Below are 14725 nucleotides of genomic sequence, written 5' to 3'. Positions count from 1 at the left end.
CTCGCTGGAGCAAGACACAGAGGAGGGGTGGTGTTCAACCTCAAGCAGCGGAGTGGGAGTTGCTGCTGCGGAGCGCGGGGGCGACCGCTGGGAGGAAGCGGAGAAGTGGACCTCACCTCCGCCAGAGCATCGGCAACCAGCTGCAATGGAGGTTCACGTGAGCCGAAAGTACTCCGAACAGCCGCGTGTTGCTGCCCACGATCCCATGCATCAGTCAACTACGCATAAAAAGGGCGTCGCGCGATGCGGCAGCGGCAGCGGCAGCGACAGCGACAGCGACAGCGGTACATTGTCAGGCAGAGACAATAGGAGGCGCTCTAAAATGCCGCAGGACGTGGACGACGACGTGGTTGACACACCAGAGAAGAGCCGAAAAGGCCAGGAAGCGCTCGGCAGCTTGGTGAAGGCCGGCGAGGATTGCACCGAGACGGTGCTGGTGACCGAAAGCACGACAGAACCACTGGAGGCATCCGCCACAACCGCATCCATGCGCGCTTAAGCAGCAGTTGATGCCTCGCCACCAGCGATTAGGGGATATTTTAGCTACGTCGATCCTCTGGAGGGAGACCCGCATGGACACGGCATGCATCCCTCATTCACTTGAGCAGCAGCCTGCTCGGATCAACGAAGAACATCCATGAAGAGATGGAGCACGTGTTGCACGCTGTTGGACTCAACTAGCGCGACCGGACCACCGCAGCGCCACGCACCTTCGCGGCAAAGGGACAGCTCTTTGACGTGCTGTCAATGTTACGTTACCTTGTAGCTGAGAAATCAGCAGAGGCCTCAGCGGACACCACGACTTGCAGCCGCGCCAGCACCGCAGTTTCAAATGCCGCCGCGGCCGTCATCGCCGCCTCCACTCGTTGGGCGGCCGAAAAGAGGCTCCAGGCTCACCATGAGTATGAGGAGAACTCTGTGGTTGGTGACTGAGTCGGCACGGCGGATGCCACACTTCTCGGGGCTCTGACTCGCGCGAGAGGTGTAGCGAGGTATCAATGCCCACATCCCCCTTTGTCGTGGCACCTACATGGTCATTGCTCGGCCCGTCTCTCTCCAGAGTGGTACGGCCTCATGTCCGTGTCGTGGCGAAACCCTCTGTTGGGTGTGCCTTTATCCGTACGATATATATATACACTATATGTAGTGTTATGGAGGGAGCGTGGGCACAAAAGAGGGGTAGCGTCTGCGGGCATGTTCATTCATGTCAAAGCCTCTTTCTCGATGAGGGTGTACGTGTGTGTGTGTGTGTGTGTGTGTGGCGGGAACACCGCTAGCGGTACACCTCAAGTACGCCCTCACTCCCCTCCCTTTGTCGTCCCCCCCCTTACCCCTTCCTCCTTCCCCACCCGCGTTACCTGAGTCTACCCCGGATATCCTCTTAGGGGTTCGACATCTTTGCCTTGAAGCAGAGATCACCCATCAAGGCCAAGCAAAAAAAAAAAGATTGTTGCGTCTGCGCCAACCCCCCCCCCCACCCACCCCTCGCGCATCGCCTCGGGAAAACTACGGGGGCGTGCGTATATGTGTGTGTGTGTCTGCGTTCTCCTGGTAGTGAGGGCCTCTCCCCTCGTTTTTTCCCTCCTGCCATTGCTGTGCTCACTTGCCTCTTCCGCCTCATCGAGGAAGAGGGGAATGCCTCAACACGAGCACAGAAGAGAGATTTCTTGTACACGACGCTCTAGCCACACCCCTCTACTTTTCTTTCCTTCTCCTTCTCCTTCTCCCCACCCCCGCGCACGGTGTAATTTCCCCGGCTATATGAACAAAAGAAAAAAAAAGCAGTGTCTGCGTCACGCATATACACAGGCGCGCAATACGATCATTGGCAAGCAGACAGGCAGGTACACGCGCCTTTTTTTTTGACGACGTGAGGGAGGGGGGATCGCTTATCATTCGTTGATATCATTTGTTGACCCCAATCGGCGTGCTCTTTGTGCTTTCGCTCTCGCTCCTGCCGGTGCTGCTGCTGCTGTTGTTGTTGTTGTTGAGCTGCACTCTGAGGAGAACTGTCGACGCACCATACATATATATATATATACATTTTTTTTTATATAGTCCCCCCTCCCCCCACCCCCTCCCTCACAGGTACGTGACTGCAAAATCACGTCGTGTATTCCAGCATACATTCTTTAGATTTACTCTTACCGACTCTTCGTGGCGGCGCTTCTCCCCTCCTTTTTTTTCTTTTGGGTTCGCATCTGTAGCCCCCCTCCCTCCCCTCCCTCTCTCCCTCCCTCCCCTCCCCGACCAATACACTCCACCGTCTTTGCTGGGTTCCATTCACGAGTAGCGCCCCGTTGTCCTTTTCCCCTCCCTTTTTTTAAAAAACTCTCTGGTTGTTGCTTCTCAGTGAGTGTGCGTATGTATGTGTGTGTGTGTGTATGAACGATCTGTGTTGGATCTCGTGTCGCCGTCGCTTTGCGCTCTCGCTGTCTTTTTCTTTCTCTTTGCCTACCCGTAACCTTCTTTGCGAACCCATTCGAAAACATGGGGAACGGTGCGTCCAATCCCACTGGGGCCGTCGTCAAGTCCACGCCGCATGCCCGCGCCTCCTCCATACCACCGGCACCGACGTCACGAACACAGAAAGTGCTCGTCAACGCCGCCCCGCGAGCATCTGCTGACGACTTTCGATCGCGTTCCGCCATCACCGAGGCCTCCGTGAACCGCCGGGCCCGCGCGCAGAACCCAGAGGCGAGGTCAGCGTCTCTGCAGCAGCTCGCAGTGCGCCGTCGTCAGGGCACACCCGAAACCCATGGCACTGGCCGTTCCACCAGGTATGAGGAGGACGCTCTCCTTGCCTTTACCCGCAACGCCGATCCGATCTCCTTGCGTGTCTTGGAGCTCGTTCAGCAGGTTGACGCCGTGCCGAAGGAGAACCCGGTGGAGAAACTGCGGCTTCTTCGCGATTGTTACCCCCTCCTCGAAAGTGTGCCGAAGGATCGCTTTGATCAGCTAGCCGTCACCGTGTACCAAAAGGAGGGGGATATCTACTATCAGCAGGAGGATACCGACAGCGCCAAGAGCACCTACAGCCGCGCGATCATGTTGGCCGAAAGGCGTGTGGCAAGGCAAGGCACGGACATGTACATGGTGCTGAAGCGCTACGTGCTGGCGATGGTGGGGCTGGCGCGCATCTGGTATCACCACGAACGCGATCACGAGGGCTTCACGTTCGTTGATCACAAACACCCTAAGGTGCCCGCTGTCGACGGTGGCGACACCGCCACGGACAGAGGCTCGTCCATGAGCTCACTTGAAAACAGCCTGATATCTGACGGCGGCAGTGTTTTTAGTCTCAACGAAGCCATCCTCAAATCCATGGCGCCACGTCCGCCGCGGCGGCAGACGGGTCCGCTTTTCCAGCGTGTCAAGATGCATGCGCCACATGTCGCGAAAATGTCACAGTTCAACCGCGAAGATGAGTTTGTGCTGCACAGCCGCATGACGCGCGAGCTGGTGGCCTCGCCGTGCGAGCTGCTGCTGCTGCGGTGTTGCGAGGTGGTTCAGATAGGTCACAACTCACAGTCGGAGCTGCTCATCCCAGCCCAAATTGAGCTTGCACAGATCTACGAGGATCTGGAACTCTACAGTCGCGCGCTGCTGCTCGTGCGGCGATGCGTGGGCATTCTGTGCAGCGTATTCGACTACGACCATCCGTGGGTAGTTCAACTGATGCAGCGGGCCGCCAGGCTGGGAGAGCTTCTGGAGGAGCAGACGCGCAACGACATGGCCACCAAGATCCAGAGCACTTGGAAGATGTACCGAGCAGTGCAGCAGCTGGAGAACGCGCTGGGACACCCGGTGCGAAGACATCAGTGGGTTCCCCGCAAGTACCGCATGACGCCCGATATCGACTTTCTCCGCGACTATGTCAAGGATATGCCTGCCAATGGGTTCGTTGGCAGCGGCGCTGACGACACGGCGGGGCACGACGACCTCGGGGACGGCGATGCAGCCTCCGGGCTGCAGGCTACCGAGGGAGGCGTTGCAGAGCGGGAACAGCAGGCAATGGTGCCGCGAACGGCGCCTGGCGACAAGACGGACTGGGGCCGCGCCGAACCGCACCGCCCTGGCGCTCTCGTCGGCTACGCCCCGACGCAAAACACCCAGGGCGGTGACGCGTTCATGACAGTAGTGCGGAATGCAACCGTCGTGGGCACCACACAAGACAGTCAGACAGACACGCTCGTGGAACACACCGAGTACGGCGATGTGCTGACAGTGCGCACGACAACGGTTACCAAGACCATTACAGAGGATCTCGTGGACAGCGACGATGATGTCACAGACGAGGAGTCCTCTGAATATGAAGAGCCGGAGGCCACACCACTGCTATTGAGAACGTTGTCGCCCGACCTGCAGCAACAACACGGGACTATGGACAACCGCAGCCCACCTCTGATGCCAACTCAACGTCAGTACCAACCAACCCCCCCGCCGCCGCCGCCGCCGCCACCGCCGGCAGCATCTCAACGGGAAGAAAAGGAGGCGCACTTCCAGCCGCGTAATTACGGCTCATTGGCGACGCAGCGCCGCCCACCTGTGCACAAAGCTAAGCGGACAGAAGCTGCAGGACAGCCGACGCAGGAGGAAGACGAGCCACCGCGGACCTCGCGGCAGTTTGTCATGGCATCGCCGCGACCGCAGCAACATGAGTTGGGAATGCACCCCATCCCCGACCAGAGCGCCTGTCACGCGCCTGGTCACCCCCCAGCACCACCGGCATCCACACAGCAGCGGCACCTTCTAGTGGAGTCTCCCCCGCTGCATTCACACAACCCCGCTGCTCCGCCACCCGAGCGAATGGGGGGAAGTACAGATGCCAGGAAGTGTCCTTACTCGCCCAACGACACTCCCTCGCTCGTCCCCCGCGTCTCAAACTCCCGCGAGGCCCCAGTCTTGGAGCAGCAGTCGTGGAACTCAGAGGGACCGCCGTCGCACCTGTACAGCGCCAGCGAGGAGGATGAGCTGGCAGGCCAGGGAGACGAGCTTGGCGAGGCCATCCCCAGATGGGACAGCAAGCGACCCTCGTCGGAACGGTCTCGGTCACATGTGCCAGGCAGGCGCCAGAACTCTTCGCGAGAGCAGTTCCCTCATTTGGTGCAACCGCACGCGGTGCACCACGCGGAAGCGAGTGAATATCCCGTCTTCCTGCCCCATTACAACCGCCGCGGTAGCAATGGGTCGAACCGCCCGGGCCCCGTGATGCAACCCCAAGTCCCCAAAACTCAAAGCAGCATCGGCAGCCAGAGCTATCAATCTGAACTGCCGGTGTATCCCTCAACACAATCAAGCGGGCATCCTCCAGTGCTCCCGAATGCCGTGCCGCAAGCGCGGATGACCAAGAAGACCACTAACTACAGGATCATTAAGACAAGGCGCGTGCGCACGTACGCACGGGAGCCCCGCAGCACTGACAGCACTGATGGCGAGATCACACGGAGCAGCAGTGGGAGTGTGCACATCGAAGGAGATGTAAGCAGTGCGGACTGGGAAGAAGACTCCGCCTCAGTCGGCGGCAGCGGCAGCCATGTGGAGGGCTTGGAAGAGATGCAGGCGAACGCAGCGAAAAGAGGTCACACTACGGCTAAAAACGGTAGTACCCTTCCGCCCACGAAGCCTCCTGTGAAGGCGACCAGGTGCGGCAAATAGATGCGGTACGGCGGGGACCCTCCACAAGCTCCGCCGCCGCCAGTCATGGCAAAGAGAGTGACACCAAGGATCTCTGAGACCGACTCTGAAGACGGGAGGCCATGCGAGAGGAGGGGTCGGGGGCGACTTGGACAGGAGATCAACCACAGTCCCTGCGGCATGCTAAACACAGCCATTCCCACACACCACTCAGCTCGCACCCACATGCAATAGCGACAGTGGTAGAGAGAGGGGAGGAGGAGGGGAAGGGGGGGGGTCGGGTGTCTGTGTGGAGGGGTGCGGGGGGGGGGGGGGGGGGGCAGGAGGGACTCATCTGCACGCACAGTCGTTTGCTGCTCTTAACCCTCGCCCCTTTTCACATTCGCCTCGCTCTGTACCCCCCCCCCTTCCATCGTTGCCCATGTGCGAAGGGATCGTCGTATACTCGTCTGCCGTATATACACACACGCACGCTTTTTGTCTTGTCGTAGCAGCAGTGGTTATGTGGATGTGCCCCCCCCCTCCACCTCCCTTTTTTTTCTCCTCCCTGGTTGAATGTGGAACACCGGTGTGTATCTTCTCTTGGAGAGGCACACGCAGAACCTTCTCCCCCCCCCTCCTCTCACTTCCTCCTCCTCCCTCGTGGCTTCTCTCACCCCCTTTTTTGGTTTTTATAGTTCACCGTTACATTGTTCTCTTCCGTTGTCGCTGTACCTGCATATGTGTTTACCTCTTTTTTTTTCTGGTGTGTGCTTTAGACCTCGCTGCATGTGGATGACCGTGGCCTTTTGGTGAAGTGGGGTGAGGGAGAGGGGGAGGGTGAGAGGGTGAAGGGGAGGGGGGCGGGGGGTTAAGTAGCCGCGCTCCTCCCTTCCCCTCCCCCACCCTCAAAACGTCTCTCTTTGTTCGACGTTGTGGTGGTGACTTTCTTTTTTTTTTAGATAATGTCTGGTGCTTTGTTGTTGGGGTTGCTTGCTTTTGTTTTCGCGTGGTTCCCTCTCCCTCGTTCTGTCTCCCATTCCCCCTCCCCTTCCTCCCCTTCCTCCCCGCAAAAAAAAAAAAACAGAACCCACCAATTCACTTTATGCTTTTCCTGTGTGTTGTGTATCAGTACTCGATAATTTTTTTTTTGTGGCGGTGGGAGAGTTGGAGGTTATGCTGGCAATTAAGTTTGGAAAGTTTGTATACGGTTGTCCCTTTTTGGTAGGTGCATACCCCCTTGTGCTACCATATTCAATTATTCGAGTTTTAGGTCTCGCCGCCTATTCTCCACAACCTATGCCCGCCTCTCGGTCTCGGTGATGGACACACTGCCTGACACCCTCCACCCACATACACTCTTTCTCTCTCCCCCCTCCCTCCCCCCCCCTCCTCCAATCTCAACACTCGGGAAAATAAAAAAAAACTGAACGTTATATTCTGCAGCAGTCCTCTTTTCCCTCCGATGATGTGTTTTTTGTGTGTTTTGTATTCATTTGCTCTGTATGTTTTGTTTTTTCTTCATTGGGGCTTCATCTCTCACCCCTCACAACGGGTTCTCTCACCCCACCCGTCCTCTTTTTTCCATTCCCCTTTTCCCTGCGCTCCACTCGTCTCTCTCTCTCTCTCGCGTGTAGGACCACCTGGGATGTGGCCACCTAGGCAAACGCCGTAAGTCAGAGAGCTACAGGGGGGGGGAGGGGGGCGAAGAGGTGGAAGGGGGATGGTCGTGGCCGTGCGAAGGGAAGGCCCTCCCTGGACAGGGCAAGAGAGAGACAGAATGCCATTGCAACAAAACTCGTTCAAGAAGCCTAGAGTAACACTAAGGCACTCCCGTAAACAGCTGCACAGGGTGGGTGGGATGTGCTACGATGCTTTTACCCCAGGCCGTCTCGAAGGTGGACGCACGTGCAGAAAAAAAACGTTCATGTGTACGGCGTGTGTGGATGGGGGGCATCTCGTAAAAGAGAGTCTTCCCTTTTCTTCCCCATTGCTTCCCCCTCCTCCTCCTCCTCCTCCTCCTCTCTGCCATTCCCAACAAGGAAACCACACACGCTCATCCAGCCTCTTTCCCTGGTTTTGACCTCCCCCTCCCCTCCCCTCCCCCAATCCCATTTGTATTCAGTGACCCAATCCCAACCCCCTCACCTTCCTGTGGAGTAACACGTGCATTCTCTTTCTCTCTCTCTCCCCCCCTCCCCCCCCCCTCCCCGTCGACGCCGGTCCGAATATCCGTGTTATTATCGTCATCCACAGTATCAGCAGCAGCAGCAGCAGCAGATTCTCTCTCTCACACACTCACACACACAACCGTATCACTGTATCCCCAAATCTGTGACAAAGAAAACTACATACAATAGTAGAGGGGTAGCATCCCACACGCACAGCATTACGGGTTTCCAGTAGGGAGTCAGGGCCTTGACACAACGTTTTATCGTACTCCCCTCCCTCTTCCCCCCCCCTCTCTTTTTCATTGTTACTATCGTTGGACTGTGAAAAGAGAGAGACACACACACACACACACACGCAAGCACAAGATACACCGGTGCCCCTCCCCCTCTCTCCCCCCACTCCGGACCGCTCTCCTTCTTTCGCTACCTTTCTCAATCACTTTGACCAATTAAGGGGGAGAGAGAGAGAGGTGCGGTAGTGGTGGTAGTTCTCATCACCATCAACGTTGGTGGTGGTGACGTGAGGTGTTGCTTATCAATATTTTCTTCCTCATCTCTGGTTTTTTTTGTATCTGTGTTTGCTTCTTCCTCATCCCCCCCCCTCCCCCCGCCCTCCTCCTCTCTCTCCTCTCTCTCCTCTCCTCTCCCCTTCCCTTATCCCCCCTTTTCTTTTTTTTTTACCTGCCACGTGGTGCCCTCCTCATAATTTGTGTTTCCCCTTTTTTTTTGCTGTTTCTTTGTGTTTGATTATATATATATATATATGTATTTACATATATATAGATATATATATTCCTCTATATAGTTATATAGTGTTATATATTGTTATTATTATTATTAATCACAGCCTCTAGTACCTTGTCTATATAATAGATGATATATATATGTTGATTGTGTGTGATGTGTTGAACTACTCTCGTTGAATAAATATATATAAATATTGTGTGTTTTGAGTTGCTCTGCTGGGGAGAGTTCGAGGGAGTGCTGCGGTGAGAGGGAGAGAGGAAGAGGAGCAAAAAAAATAAATAACAACAACAACAACGTGTTGTTCTTTTGATGTTGATCCGTCGCCCTCGCTCTCCCACTACAACACGGGCACAGTCTTTTTTGTTTCTGACATCTCTTGCCTAAAGTCTCGCCAGGACCCCCCCCCCCCCCGCCCCGCCGCCCAGTTACGCTCACGTGCACTTCGCAGCAGAGAGCGGTGACGGCACACGTGAAAGGAATCACCAGCTTGAGTCCTACTTTGGGCAGCATTCGACCTCCAGAGAGCAGCCTAGCAGCGTCACCGTCGTTGACAAAGCCGGGATCGTCTGCTGTAATGTCCACGCAAGGGTTTTTCGGGAGCAACTCCCAACAGCACATGTGGCCGGCAAATGCAGATCACCACGAGTCCTTGCTCAACGGTGGATTGGTGGGCAGTCTCGCTGGACAAAGTCCTGCCTCTGTAGTCGCCCACGGGAGCTCGGCGTCGGCAGCGCATACGCTCACCACCGCCGCCGTCTCCCCGACTCTCGGGCTGCGCGCCAACAGCGGCCACAGTAGCACTGCCGTTCTCCGGCCTGGGAGTCTGTTATCGCCCACGCTTCGAGGTGCTGGGAACCTCTCCAAGCACAGCACACCCCGGACCCCTCAAAGCAGCGTACGAGGTAGCGCAGTACCGCCTCCGGTGCCGTCCAAGCCGGTTACCCCATTCCACTCCGGCGCGTCAGACAGCGACGTCGTCATTTCCCAGGACCGTAGTAGCAAGCACTCCATAGCAGTTCTAAGTGTTATGCGCCACAGTGGGGAAGAGGGGTGGGTGCGACCATCGTTTTGTGCTACACCCATTCGAGCGGGGGAAAGCCTAGCCACGCCAGGAACACGGGAAACACCGGCGGAGTGCCGGCTCACGTCATCGTTCAAGGGTGTGAGCAGCGTCGCCCCACATGACCCCACCAGAGGACAGGTGAGGGTTGACACCATCCCTCCTCTCGACGATACCTCGTATCGGAGCACGCCCATCATCCACCCTGCGATGTTCCAGGCCGTGGTCACCGCCGAGCACCCTCCGCCACCGAAGCCGCCCCGACACCATATCACCCCTGCCAGCGCCGCTAATGCTCCGCCACCGCCCCATCTAGCGACAGCTACGGGACAACCACACCACAGCTCGCCGCAAGCCCCGGCAAGCTCGACTGCCTTTTTCCCCCCATCGCTCTCGACCACGACCGCGAATAGTGAGGCCACTCTAGACCATCGCCCCTCACAGAAAGGGGTGTTGCGTGAAGCTGGGGATCCGCTCTCCATTATTGGGCCCCCCACCCTGCAGGTGTCCACGACCACCCTGACGACGACCACCAAAAAAGTGCGATACTTGCTGCCGGACGAACCCTTCGACCCTGACGCCCCAGACCCATACGACATTGGTGGCATGACGGCAGAGGAAGAGGCAGCGCTGCTGAACCCCGTGAAGTACACCCGCACCGTAGAGGAGGTGGTGAGCAGCTACCCGACGCTGCTGCGCCGACCTAGCGCCCAGGACAGTGACCTGTCGTACGGACGTCGCAAAACAGAAGAGAGTCAACGAAGTGATGGTGCCCCACACCCGACGTTCCTTTTCGATGACGGCAACCGCTGGGCACGTGCAACAAACCGGCACGCCGTAGCAACGACGCGCGACCCTTCGGGGATGAGGCCGACGACACGGCTGCCTGCACCCCGTATCCTACAGAAGACGAGTGTAGCACATAAAGCTCCGCCACTGTGTGCGGAAGACGAGCCCTTTCCTGCCCGCCAGTTTGCCGAGGGTTACGGCGGTGCTCCGCAGTTATCCAATAGTCGAGGTGCCGGTGCCTACCTTCTGCAGCGGCACGTTCAGCAGATCGCGACAGGCAAGCACCTTGTCAGGGGGACGGTCTTTGACACCCCTCCAATGGAGAGACGGCGTTATGGCCAGTGCCGACGAGAGCAACTTGGAAATGACCTGAACGCAGACGCCGCCGCCTCCGCCCAGAGCAACGCCAGCCGTCGAGGCGCCCTCCCGCTGCAGCAGCCGCCGCCGCAACCACAGTGCACCATCACGGAGGGTCTCTATCATAAGATACTCCGGCGCACACACCAGAACCGCCGCACCAGCCTGCCAGACAGCCTCCTGCCGACTGGTGCACCACCGCAGGCCCTGCCCTTACCACCAGAAGAAGCCACCAGAGAAGCTCGGCCGACTATTGAGCATCGCGGCCGGCAGTCTAACCCGCCCTCTGCAGAGCCGACACCGCTGCACCACGGCCCCAGTGTCAGCTTTCGCACCGCATCGCGCCAGCTTCAGGTTCCACAACTACCACGCGCGGCCTCGCAGCCGTACACCCCCTCCACCTTCTACTACAACGCCACGAAGTCCCGCAAGGCGGGCAGTGTCGAAGTGCACCGCATACCCCCCACGTACGCAAGAGTACAGCATTCGCAGCCGGCGATGACATCACTGAATGGGATGGGAGCCACACCTGCTGGTGACGCGGGGCCCAGTCCCCCCACTTACACCCACCCGCCCCACTCTAGTTCTGCACAACAGCATCAGCAACGACACCAAAACGTGTTGACGCCGAGCCAACCATCCTCTATGGCTCACAGCTCCCTCTTGTTATCAGGAGTACGGAACTCGGCAATGCTGGATCCTCAGCCAAACAGCGCACAACCACGCCGACAAGGGCAGCATTCCCCCATGCTACACGGCTCATCAAACTACGGTGCAATGGCGACCGCGCCTCGCAACGGTGGTCCCGTGTCTGGCTACACGTCTGCCCGCTTCAGCAAGTACAACGGAAATGTATCCGCATCGCCGCTGCCACCACCACACACCCCACCACCACCGACTGACGAGGTGGTTCACACACCCAATAGCAGCAGCAGCGGCGGCAGTGGCGGCGGTGGCGGTGGCGGCAAGGCGCATCATTTTACCGCCGCCTTCTCACATTCACCATCCCCACCCTCAGCAGGCTCAATGCCACCGTACTCGCACGTGCGGAGGATGTCTTATCCATCTCCACCGCGAGCGCAACCCTACCAATACGCGACAGCGTACGCATCGCAACCGCCGCCGCAGCAGCAGCATCAGCACAAACCGTGGCAGCACCACCCGTATTCCCCATTTTCGCCCCGCGGCGCCTACGCAACTGCGGAGAACGACCGACAAGATGTGATGCACGGCGACTACGCACGTGCCGAGAAAGCCGTGGACAGCCCTTTTCCGTACAACACCGCAACAGGCGCCAGTCCCATGAGCACACCACACAGACACAGCAACTCTTATCACAACGAGGCAGTGCCGGCCTCGTGTGCAACGATGCCTGCGCTTGAAGCCAACAGCGTAATGACACAAGTGTGCCCCTCACTGCTGGCGCGAAACAGCCGCGTCACGTACGTGCGGGATACACCACAAACGGGTAGGGACAGCGGCTGGTCGCGTGGGCGCCGAGGTGAGCCGCGGCACAACATTGACAAGACACCGACGCACCGCACGGCAGTAGCGCCCACGAAGAGCCTGCGGACCGAGGCGTTGGGGAGGCCACACAACGAGGCTCGACCTCATAACCGCCCACAGGGCTCCGCTACGCCGCCGCCACATCGGCCTCGATCAACTGCTGCTGCGACCTCTTCAGCGGTACAGCGGACGGCGATTGACTTCACCGGTCATTCACGTGGTGGCATCGGCAACGTGGGCAACGCAGCTGCCGCTAACCCTGCACCCGCCCAGGACTTCGGGGAGGGCTCCTCCGTCGCCTCACAGGCAGAGTTCTACGAAGCTCCCGCGAGCGCCAGCTCTTGCTACACGGGCACGCAGCCCGTTGCCGTGTCGGAGCGCAGCGAGGACGATGCAGTCGACAGCGACGACGACAACCTTGTGAAGAAGGGGCCACCGGTGCTCATCTTTAGCGATGACGATCTGGGATCGGAGGAATACGATGAATACATGGAGGAGCGCGACGACTACGAGGAGGATCATGTGGAGAGCGAGTATCGTGGTGGTGGCGCCGACTAGAACCTTGTAGAGAGTAGTCCTCTGCGACAGAAAATAAAAGGGGGGGGGGGGGCAGGAGCTGCGACCGCACGCGGGGAGCAGTGGCAACCACAAGATCACTTCTAGAGCTCCAGAAAAGAGCAGCTGTACTCCATGCCGAGCAGGCTGAGCTGTAGGATCCCCGCCCCCTATTCATTGCCTTCTCTCGATCCAGGCTTGCTGTGAGAGGGAGGGGGAAAGAAGGGAAGCGAATTCACAAGTGCGTGGCCCTCTGTGGTCGCTGTGTGATGTGTGATTTGTGCGTGTGCGATGGTGGTGGTGGTGGTGAGGAGGGAGGAGGCGGGGGGCTCAATAGAGCTCCCGTTTAGGCTGCAGAAACATGTGTGTGTGATAAAAAAGGGGGGGAAGGGGGAGGGATAGGTGTGTGGAATAAAGGGAAGGGGGTTAGTGAATGGAGGTGGTGGTGGTGGGGGGGGGGGGCGCATGAGAAAAGCCGCTCTGCACCGCTGTAGATTCTCCCATGTGCATGTACGCTCTCTTTACTGTGACCATCACGGCTGTATGTGCCCGCTTTGGGATGTATCACATCTCTCTGCGTCCCCCCCCCCCACCTCCCCTCCCCCTCCCTCCTGTGCGTGTGTGTGTTTCTGGCTGTTGCGTCCAGCTCGATAGCATGAAGATTCTCATCCTTGCGATTACAATTATCGTTGTCGACGCCCTCTTTTCTTTTCTCCATCTCACATCTCTTTCTCTGTGTCTGTCTGTATGTCCCTTGTGTGGGGGGGGGGCAGTGGCACACGCGAGGGGGCGGGGGGGGGGGGGCGTCGACAACTGCTTTGCCTAATACAACGTGGAACTGCGCACAAAGAGTAATGAGAAAAGTGCCTCCGGCAAAGGCGGAGGGGAGTGGGGGGAAGGCCATCCCCCCACCATTCCTCCGTGGAGCACTTGCAATGGTACAGTGAAGACGTGCTCATGCAGTGATGTCGATCTATTACACACACACACACACTTAATCTGATGCATATCTCGTATTGTTGTTTTATGGGGGGGATCGCTCTCTCTCTCTCTCTGGCGATCTCCTTGTGCATTTGTTTGTGCCATGAAGCATCTCATTCATTCGCGTGATGGTTCTGCTTCCGTGTTCCCCCCCCCTTCTTCATCTCGGCCCCTCTCTCCCCTCAATGGGTAACGCCGTGGCGCTTACCGTATACACACGCATCTCCAGGAGAGCAAAGAGCTCCCCCCCCCCTCTACACACACACACACACACACAAAAAACATGCTAAAACTTCTTCGACGCACCGTGGTCCCGTCTGCCATGGCGGCAAGCGTCGTCGTCACGACAGCCTCGACCCAAACTGGCACTCACACAGCGGCAGCGGTGTGCCGCCGCAACGTTCACCTGACACCGCCCATATTAGCTATCGATGCAACCCCGCAGGCGTTGCAGCAGCAGACTGCTGCCGCCGAACCTGTTAGCACCGTCACCTCAACCACAGCAATCGCAGCCGGGCCGTACCGCCGCGTTGGCAACGTGTTCATCGTCACCTGCGTCGACCATCCCTTCAAGTTCTCCTGGGAAGTAAACCGCATGTTGCGCGAGCTTCGTTTGGAGTTCATGGGCCAAACAACTATCGTGCCGGACATCCCACAAGTGCGGAAGCGGCTGTGGCGGGTGCGCCACATTGTCCGTGTCGACATGATTGACCTGGACGAAGCGAAGGCGCTCATCGGAGTTCCGGAGCACATCTCTTTTCGCGATTTGGCTGCGCAGATCTCACCGACTTTTGGTCGGGGTGGCTCCGTCGCGAATCCGCACCTGCGCAGCAAAGTGAACTTCATGCGACAGCGGCGAATGCGAATGCGAGACATTACGCATCGCGATCAGCTCGAGAAGCGGCTCCTCGAGGAGAAGCGCCACGCTCTTCAGCAGCAGCAT

At 58.1% G+C, this 14725-nt stretch overlaps 2 protein-coding genes across 2 annotated transcripts; both read left to right on the top strand.

Moving 5' to 3' along the window:
- Positions 1-2490: 2490 nt before the first annotated feature.
- Positions 2491-5658, top strand: JKF63_07279 (uncharacterized protein; the record flags this gene model as incomplete). Its single annotated transcript, XM_067903219.1, has 1 exon — positions 2491-5658. One exon carries the CDS (start codon positions 2491-2493, stop codon positions 5656-5658), a length of 3168 nt encoding a protein of 1055 aa, XP_067759774.1.
- Positions 5659-9108: 3450 nt separating this feature from the next.
- Positions 9109-12804, top strand: JKF63_07278 (uncharacterized protein; the record flags this gene model as incomplete). Its single annotated transcript, XM_067903218.1, has 1 exon — positions 9109-12804. The coding sequence occupies one exon, from the start codon at positions 9109-9111 to the stop codon at positions 12802-12804; it is 3696 nt and encodes a 1231-aa protein (XP_067759773.1).
- Positions 12805-14725: the final 1921 nt, after the last annotated feature.

Source organism: Porcisia hertigi, chromosome 4, assembly GCF_017918235.1.
Source record: "Porcisia hertigi strain C119 chromosome 4, whole genome shotgun sequence".
NCBI lineage: Eukaryota > Euglenozoa > Kinetoplastea > Trypanosomatida > Trypanosomatidae > Porcisia > Porcisia hertigi.
This window is presented reverse-complemented; position numbering and strand designations above follow the sequence as displayed.